The 9,670-nt window shown below is 42.1% G+C and overlaps 1 protein-coding gene across 1 annotated transcript; it reads right to left on the reverse strand.

Moving 5' to 3' along the window:
* Nucleotides 1–918: 918 nt before the first annotated feature.
* Nucleotides 919–1,695, reverse strand: LOC147491177 (uncharacterized). Its single transcript, XM_086567197.1, has one exon. It carries the CDS (start codon nucleotides 1,693–1,695, stop codon nucleotides 919–921), a length of 777 nt encoding a protein of 258 aa, XP_086423323.1.
* Nucleotides 1,696–9,670: the final 7,975 nt, after the last annotated feature.

The raw sequence follows: 9,670 nt of genomic DNA on the forward strand, positions 1-9,670 counted from the left end.
TATAAGCACTTAAGTAAATGTCCCATTCTGCAAGTCTACTTGATTCCTGGGCACTTCGGAAAACTTTGCGTAGAGGATATTCCATGTATACTTTGACCAGTTTTCCTTGGAAATACGGCTTGAGGCGTCTGGCAGCATGAACCAATGCTAGAGGAATTTTTTCAATTCTCGAATATCTGCTTTCCGCCCCCGTTAGTGTTTTACTAATGAAGAAGATCAGATGACCATCTTCTCCATCGATGAACAGGACTGCACTTACTGCAGTATCCGTAGCGGCTAAGTAAGCTCCAACAGGTTGCCTTGTAGCTGGGCTGGCCAAGATTGGTGGCGAGACCAGGTAGTTCTTGATTGATTGAAAGGCATTTTCACAATCATCATTCCACCTTGCTGAGCCTTTTAATGTCTGAAAGAAAGGACGACACCGGTCCGCGAGTACTTAGAGAAAACGATTGATTTAGTGCTTTGCGGAGTCGTAATTTGTTGAATCTCCTTTTTTGTTTTTGGAGAGGGCATGGCTTGAATGGGTCAGATCTGTTATGGGTTAGCTTCGATGCCTCGACGAGTCATCAAATACCCTAGAAATTTCCCTGATACCAGTCCGAAAGCACATTTCAAAGGGTTTAGCCGCATGTTGAACTCATCAATTCTGTCAAAAACTGATTGTAAGTCAGACATGTGATCTCCACTGTGTTTGGATTTTACAACAATGTCATCAATATAAACCTCCATTGTCTTGCCCAACATATCTCCGAATATGGTGTCGATCATCCTCTGGTACGTAGCCCCTGCGTTTTTTAAACCGAAAGGCATAACTTGGTAACAAAAAATCCCTTGGTCAGTTATGAATGCAGTTGCTTCTTGGTCCTTCACAGCTAGTGGGATCTGGTGGTAACCCGAATACGCATCCATAAATGATAATCATGGGTAGACAGACGTGGCATCCACCAATTCCGATATTCGTGGGAGGGGGTAGGGATGAATCGGGCAAGCTTTGTTAAGGTTTGTGAAATCAATGCACACTTCTTTCTTGGGTACTGCAACCACATTAGACAACCACTGCGGATATGAAATTGGCCGTATAAACTTAGTTGAGAGTAAACGATCAATTTCCTCTCTGACTTTGAGTTTTCTTTCTGGGGCCATGCGCCAGGCTCTAACCGGCTTGATGGTAGGATCAATGTCAAGTGTGTGGCATGCAACTTCTGAGCTAATTCCTGGCATTTGCTCGACTGACCAAGAAAAAATCTTTTTGTTCTTTCTGAGGAGTGCTACAATTTCCTTTTGTTCATTTTCCGTCAGTTCTGCCAATATGAAAGTTGTTTCTCCGCCTAAATTTCCAATCTGAACTTCTAAGAGGCGGTCTATGGTCTGTGGTCCTTCATTTCTTGAACTAGCGATGTAAAACCGTGTGGACTGATTCGATTTAGATACTTGTTGCTTAATTATCGAGAATTGTATTTCCCCGCGATATCCGATCGACGATATTCCTCCAAGACCTTTTTCGCGGACGGTTGGTGGGAAGCCATCCGGTCGCCGCAAGACCTTACAAATTTTGTCAAGAGATGGGAACTTTACTGCCTGGTGAAATGTAGAGACTACTGAGCCCATGTTGTGGAGCCAGTCCCTTCCTAGGATTGCATTGTAAGGGGATTTGCAATTCATCAAAAGGATATCAATGTCGATTGACTTGTCCATTAAGCGTGACTAGTAAAGAGACTCTTCCCTCTTTGGGGTTGTTCTTTGTTCCATCAAACCCAATGATTGGATTATTTTCTGCAATAATTAAATTTTCTGACAGCTGCATGTTCTTGTAGCAACCTGCAAAAACGACGCTGACAGAACTTCCGGTATCTATCATGATGCGCTAAACTCGCCATAATCCAACGAAAGCTGAGATGACGACAGCGTCATAATGAGTATGATGGACGCCAATTAGATCTCTATCACTAAAACATAGGAGACCAGGCTCTGTAGTTTCTGAACAAATTCCTTCAACAAAATCAATGTTATTGACATGATAAAATTCACGCAAGAAACTGAACTTAGCTCATTGTTCACACTTTTGCCTTGCTCGTGAAATGTCATTGATTTTGGCATGACCAGCTAGTATGACATTGTAGCTAGTCATTGCTAAATTTCGCTTCACAATTTTTGAAAGCAAAAACTCATCTAATTGTCCCTTGTCGACTAGTCTATGTATTTTTCCCTTGAGGGATCTGCACTCTTCTGTTTCATGGCCGAAATCATTGTGGAAGTGACACCAAAGATTTTTGTCACTTTTAGACTTAGTGTGTTCAGGTAAGGGCATCGGAGGAAAAAGTAAGTTGCGTCCCTTGATCTTCTCATATATCGCATCATACTTGACATTTAATGGAGTGAGCTTCATTTCCTCACGAACTATGTTAACCTTTTCAGATTTCTGTTGTTGCCCTTCCGATATGTTTTGCTTATGTTTTCCTTTACCTTCGTTTGAGTCTTTACTCCGAAAGTCTTTATCTCTGGAAGCTATTGATCTAACATCTTCCTCCACATTAATGAACTGTTGCGTTCGTGCAAACAAATCGGACTTTGATTGTGGGGGGTCCCGTATAAGGGAGTTGTAGATTCCATTTTTATCAAAATGAACTCCTTCCTTGAATGCATGAATGATCATTACGTCAGGGACATCGGTGACCTCTGCTTGTACTTGGCGGAAACGAATTACGAACTTTGCCAGTGCTTCATCCTTTTGCTGCTTGGTGTTAAGCAAGATGTTGACATCCTTAGGACGTGTCCAATTATGCTTAAACCGATCTGTGAACTGGTTTGCTAGTTCCTGGAATGACGCGATAGATTGAGCTGGCAAGCTGGAAAGCCAACGTAGAGCTTCTCCTTTTAACGTAGACGGAAAAAGTTTGCATAAGAGGGGGTCATCTTTGCACCAGAGAATTAGCCTACTTTTAAACTCCATAATATGATCGTTCGGGTCACCTCCTGCTTCTTTGAACGTAGGAAGTTCAGGTTGTTTGAATCCTTCCTGATGCTCTGCATTTTGTATCTTTAGGGAAAATCTCCCGACGACATCTTCGTTCACTGCAAGGTTTTTCTATCGTGCATCAGCGACACCCACATTGGTTATTGTTTTCTTGACAATGTCTTTGATTTGTTGTTCTGTGAATGGTGCGCCTGTGACTTCTAGATTTCCGATTTGAAGAGTAATTTCACCACTTTGCATCTCACGGTGTTGTCGCCCCCAACTATTGCTTGCTTCTATATTGGCTCCTTGGGCTGCGAGACCTATGCCAATAAAAAGGGCTAAGCTGTCAAACTGGGGAGCCGCTTCTTTGGTGTCGCCGTACTCTAGGCTGACCTTTGTTAACCTGTCTGTATCGATTTGTTACATTCAAGCCATGTCTAAGGTCATGTTGCAATTCGTCTCTAAAGGTCCGATCTTGGAGTCTAGCATTGCGCCTTATGGTGGATGTTGTCCACCTTTCTGATGCGCTATGATCAACCTTCAATGATCTTGTCATGTTATGATCACTGCTACGCCTAGAGTTGTTGGTATTTCGAGATCTAGATCGCCTTCTTGAATGGGATGTATGTCTGCTTGACTTTGAGTGATTCTGATGATGCTCAGGGACAGGCTCCAATGGATGGGATGTATCGTACTTAAATTCTAGTCGGTTGAATACACTCCGTTGTTCACCAGATCTGGGGGCTCTTGCCGGTGTGGAAGATGCAGCATCGGCGTCATCCCTTTGTACTTGCTTCCCTTTGTCTAGTTGCTTCTGCAAGTAGTTGCTATGTTCTTTCTCTCTTCTGAACCTCTGACGCAACACTTCTAAAGGCACATCTTCATCTCCTATCTCCATATTCTCTTAATCTGCTTTGCTTGCCTCTAGATCTTGAGAATGAGTTATTGGAGCCTGAAGTCGTGTACGTCTAGATCTGCGTTGTCGTGGCACCTGGAGGTTTGAAGGCTGAGCTTGCAGATCTGGAGCGACTGGTTGATTCATCAAGGTCTGATTAGTCAGAACTTCGGGATTGGGTAAGTTGTTTTCTTCTTCTTGTTGTAATCTTGCGTTCTTGCTCACTTGAGATCTTGTTGTTTTTGCCATTACCAGATCTTGGAAGAAAGAACGTGGATGAAGGTTTGTTGGTAAGAACCACAGACGGCGCCAATTATGTTTGGGTAAGAACTCGCCCAAACACACCAATGGTTTCGTAAGGGAGGTTGTTGTAATGAATTGTTGAGATTGTACCTTCAATGGTGCCTACATTATCCAAATCGTTTCTCGGAATCAAGTCTCTCAAATGAGCGTAGTTCTTTGTTTGAGAGGAATGGGGTATTTATAGGATAATAATGATAAATATTATTTCCTTTATTGCTACACATAATCTTACGTAATTATGTAAAGTCTTAATATGGAAGCGTATCTTGCCAAATATATTTTCTAAATCTGAAACCGCTATATCTAGTTTATGATGCCCTAATTTTTGGAAGCATTGTGCACGCCATAAAATTAGGCGGCACGCGCGCATAAAATTCAAGGCGTGAAGGCACGCCATAAAATTAGGCGGCGGTGCGCACCATAATATTAGCGAGGTGCATAATAAAAAGGCGGGGAGCACGCCATAATATTTGGCGATTGTGCACGCCATAATTTTGGGCGGCGTTGGCATACCATAATCTTGGGCATCGTGCCTAGTAGTGAGTGACACTATAATGGTACCCAACGATGGTTATTTATAAGGGTGCAGATATGGTGGCACATACAGTCCTCATATTCTCATCCAGATTTTTGGCATTCAGCTCCTTCTTGTCACCATCCAACACAACTCCATCCAAAATACAACTAGCAATGGGTGTCGACCTGAAGCTACAGTCAGATCGTTTAACTGCATGCTTCTTCCCCGTCTTCTCACTAACGTAGATGAGGTTGCTGATAAGCACCCAAAAGTGTATTATGAAACCCCGTTGAGACATATAAATTTGGTTCACTATGTGTTTAATAATCATGAAATAAATATGTTTTCATACTTTTGGTGTATTCGCATAAATATATGGAAATATGGTTTAAAACTGCGATAAAGCACGAGGAACGACATATATATGAATTCTTCCAAAACCATACGAAGCATCAAACTTCCGAAGCTCCTACCTCTTGAACAGGGACTCGAATCGCGACAAGTGAGCCGCTTTCGGACAATCAGGTATGATGAACTCTACGCATCGGCGGGAAGTTGTAAAATTGCCCAAAGACCGGACCGCCACTGGACTACACATAGGACCCACTATGCGGGCCCATAAGATTGGATGAGTCATCATCATGGAGCATGTCAAGACAAAAATGACAAATTATTAGTGCAAAGTTGACACCTTGCATGTAATTAATTAGATTAGGTGTTAATAGTGAAAAAAAGGCAATGTGTCACTTTGTTTTAATATGGTGGATAAAAATGAAGTAAATGTGGTTTGATGTTTCACATGGGAGGAAATGAGATGTCTTTCATATGGAGAAGAAAACAAAACAAGAGGGGGGACACTCCATTTTACTCCCTTGACTTCTTTTCCTTACCTTGTATTATTTTAGTTCCTTAGCCATTTTTTTATTATTTAGTTTTTAGTTTAGGTAAGAAAGCTTGTAATAGTTTTAATAGAGAAAACTTTGGTTTTCTTCTAGGAAATAAATAAAAATCAAGTGAGTTTAGATAGTTAGTTTTCTTTTTCCTCTTTCTCTCTCTCTTCTTGTATTTCTAACAAGTAATCCTTTGTCCCAAGGATCATGAGTTAACTTCCCTTAGGGGAGTTAATCCAACTCATGTGAGGGAAAATATTTGTTGTTGGGTTGGTAAGTTGTTTAGGAAGAACAACTAGACCTACATCCTATCCCAAAATGATAGTTGGTGTAGTGTCTAGTTAGGAATCAAAGTGATGAGCTTAGAGATAAGTCATTGCTTGGTTCCACTTGCTAACATGTATGAGCTTAGAGATGAGCCATACATGCTAGGGATCAAGTTTTCTTCCATTATGGCTTGTCTATGAGTCTAGGAAGAATCAAATAAACCTATTCAAATCAACATCAAAAAGTTAGTTTCACATGAGGAGGATTGGCTCTCCACCTTTTCTTTAGCAATTTGTATTTTGTCTTAGTTTCATGATTTATAATCTTAATGTTTTCTTTAATGTTTGTGTAGAAAGAAACCTAGTATTTGTATTAACTTACTCACTAGTTCCCTAAGAGTAAAAACCAAATTGTAGTTGTCCTAGACTTTAGGTTAGATCGAATCCTTACTTCAACTTTACGAACACGAAGATAGTGAGTAAGGAAAACTTTGAATTCGCTCTTTCGCCAAATTAGAGAGTCAAATCTCTAACGTAGTAAAAAGCTAATATCAGTTGCAATCCAGGTCGTCACCACTGCTCCTAACAGACGCCGGTTTGCCACTCTCTCTAGAACTGCTTTTCCTTTACCCCCCACATCAACTTCCAGACTCATCCCTTTCTCAAAACTATCCAAGTCGGGTATGCTCAGATCGAGCCCGCCCCTAGACCTTGAGCTCATGGTCGCCTTCCTACCAGTTTGCTCGGGCAAAGCACCTGACCCACTACTAGCAGAGCGGTCGGTGACCCTAGCCACCTTGGTGGCCCTAGGATCAGGTGCATCTGCCTTCCGCTTAGCCAGGCTGCTTGGCCGGCGAGGCACGAACCCGATCTCCTCTAGGTCCAGAGGCAATCCCTCCCTCGACCTCTCCTGTAGTGGAGCGACCCCCGCACCATCAGCGCCACTATGGACAGGTCGCCTCACCGAGCCACCCCTGGACCTAGAGGTCCCAGCTCCTCCGGCAAGACGCCCATACCCAGAACGGTTCTTATTCCTTTCTTCCCTAGTAACAATCCCACTGTTTCCCCTTTCCATTGTTGACTCAGTAGACGACTCACTATCAATTTGACCACGCGCTCGCTTCTTTTGGTTCCTTCTCTTCAAACGTATCTGACAACCTCCCCTCTCCACAAAGTAATTCGCTACTTCGGGCAGCCTTTTTTGTTTCTGAGCTCGACTTATTAGCTTAGCGAACGTCTCAATAACCCCACGCGAACTTCCCATGGAAACAACGACCTCTACAAAACGTCAAAGAGATGAATCAAATTCAAAACCAACTACCAAAACATATGAGCAACAAACAACAAAGCGATACATACCAACAAAATTACAAACCCTAGTTTCAACACTAAACCCAGGGGCACAATAATTTCCAACCACCAACAACGATCTCTTTTCCCAGGGTTCGTTACTAATCCATCCAGGACGCTCGACTTCCTAGTCAGTGTCTGTAAACTAAAATTGTTTGCCCTGGACCGCTTCACAGTATAATGCTCCACGATATCAGCAACCTTAATGTGATACTCACCGCTCTCATTTAACAGATCAAATACCCTTAACAAACGCCAGGTATTGCCAACGAACAAACTGGCAAGCGCTTTCTCACAAAAATTTAAAAAATCACAGGTTAACCTAGAGAATGATAACCTCATTCCAACCCTCAGCTGTCCCTCACAAACCACCACCCCATAATCTCTAGGAACGAACTTTGTACTAAAAATGTTATCTACAGACCCCAACTTGTAAATAGCAAGTTCAGCTGACCGTTATACCACAAGCTTCTCTTAACTCTACAAAGCTATTTACAGCGTTTCTATCTACAATTCTAGGAGGTAAACCACTAGAAGAAGAAGATGCCATAGCAGAACTGGAATTACTCGTTATAGCTATTATAGACGATGATCTCACTTCTACCTCCTCACTCTCGAAACCTACCGACTCCGCTATTACTTCATCAGATCGTGTGTCATCTGAATCAGACATGTTGTTTTTCTTTTGAACAAAGACCTACACCGGACTACTGAGAGAGAAAGAACAAAAAGCAGGAGAAACGAAAATAGCAGAGAAACTAACTTGGTACTCTAAAACCTTTGCAAAGTTTTGAAAAATGAGGGAATGATGGCTCTTCAGTTCACCAACAGCATTTTTGTGAAAAAAACCTTTCAGTTCCCAAGGCAAATCATGATTGCACTCAAACCCTAGACGACACGTCACCTTTTATAGCGTCTTTTCAAATTCCACAAAACGAGGTGGTTGGAATTTCTCATTACACCTGTTCGCATCCTCACATGTCCTAAACACGTGCTATCGTTCTCTCTCAGCAAGTCGCTCCTGTACAAAATAGTGACCTACTGAGATGGGGCTGTGTGAGGGAGTAATATTCACATCCAATGAATATCGCACAAGTGTCCAGCATATACAAAATTACCAACCGACCTCGTATCCTCGTCCTCAGAGCTCGCTTCATAGTGACTCGACTCAGATAAGAAACCAATTCAACTCGCATCCACAACGATGTCACCACCAACCGATCTCACATACTCGTCCTGCGAGGTCGCTTTTAAGTGAGTCGAGTCGAGTAAACGAACTCACTCCGAAGCGACCTCCATAACACTCAATCCTCTCATCCACAACGGCTCATAACATATGTCTTTACTACAGCCATCAAGACCGAGACTTCAGGCACCACTACCAGAATTTTGGCAAATTGGGACGGATGGGGACCGTTCCTATTTGGTGTGTGTCAAAAATCAGCAAAAAATAAGCTATCGGATGAGTAAATTTGTTCATATGTTAACGACGGACCTAACAGGAACGGCTCCAGTCCGTTCCAAATAGGAAAAAATGGTGTAGTGCACGCTTAACCATAAATGTCCTTTAACTCACCATCAAGGCTTGCAAGTGACCTGAAGACCTGGATCTAACCTGACACATGAAAGTAAGAGCTGCGGGCACCTTGCCTATATAAAGAGAATGAGGAACTACGTTTGACCTGATTCAAGTCTCTCCCCAGCAGAGAGAACTTGATACGTATGCAGTTCGTCCATACGAACTCGATCAATTCAATCCCTCAAACACCTTTCTCTCCAAAGATTGCCTACATCAGTAACGTTAACCAAAATTAACCTTTACAGCTACTTGCAGTTGCTTAATGTTTGGATTTGAAATGAACATTGCAAAGTGTACAGTACTTGAATCATATAATCTTGCTTCCGAACAAACAATTCCCCATTTACTAATGATCGTCTTTGCAAAGAACGGTACTTTGAAGGAGGGTGAGCCAGTACTGAGTTGATATCCTATCCAGTCACCTGTCTGTGCAGAGAATATTTCCACATCTAAATAACATGAGCAAGCTTCATCATGTGCTCATAAACCTCGAACCACTGCGTACGTCGCTTAGTCTAGGCAAGGGTAACTGTTACCTTCACATATAAATCCTTCTTCGGAGTTTCTGGAAGAAGGACCCATTGTCCTGTGACTGGATTGCATATGCATAATAATAGAAGTGGTCTAGGGTGAGCTCGTGAGAATATTGGTGTTTTCTACAGAGAAGAAATCCATTGGAAGAAGCCACAACATGGAGCACAGAATGCTTTTACTGGATTGCATATATAAAAAAATTGAGTAGAAGCCATAGATCGATTTCAAAGCAAACAAACAAAAGGAATGTAAGGTAATTAATCCTACCTATGCAGAAAACTTTCCAGTGAGATATGCCACGAGAATGTGTGTAACTGTGTAAGAAAATGTCCCTCAGATCGATTTCAATATAATGTAAACTCCAGTATGCACTATTTGAA

The sequence above is a fragment of the Coptis chinensis genome, chromosome 6 (genome assembly GCF_015680905.1).
Source record: "Coptis chinensis isolate HL-2020 chromosome 6, ASM1568090v1, whole genome shotgun sequence".
Lineage (NCBI taxonomy): Eukaryota > Viridiplantae > Streptophyta > Magnoliopsida > Ranunculales > Ranunculaceae > Coptis > Coptis chinensis.

Bases quoted from the DNA above. Each gene is read 5' to 3' on its own strand.
- LOC147491177 (XM_086567197.1), bottom strand. From the start codon at position 1,695: ATGGACAAGTCAATCGACATTGATATCCTTTTGATGAATTGCAAATCC.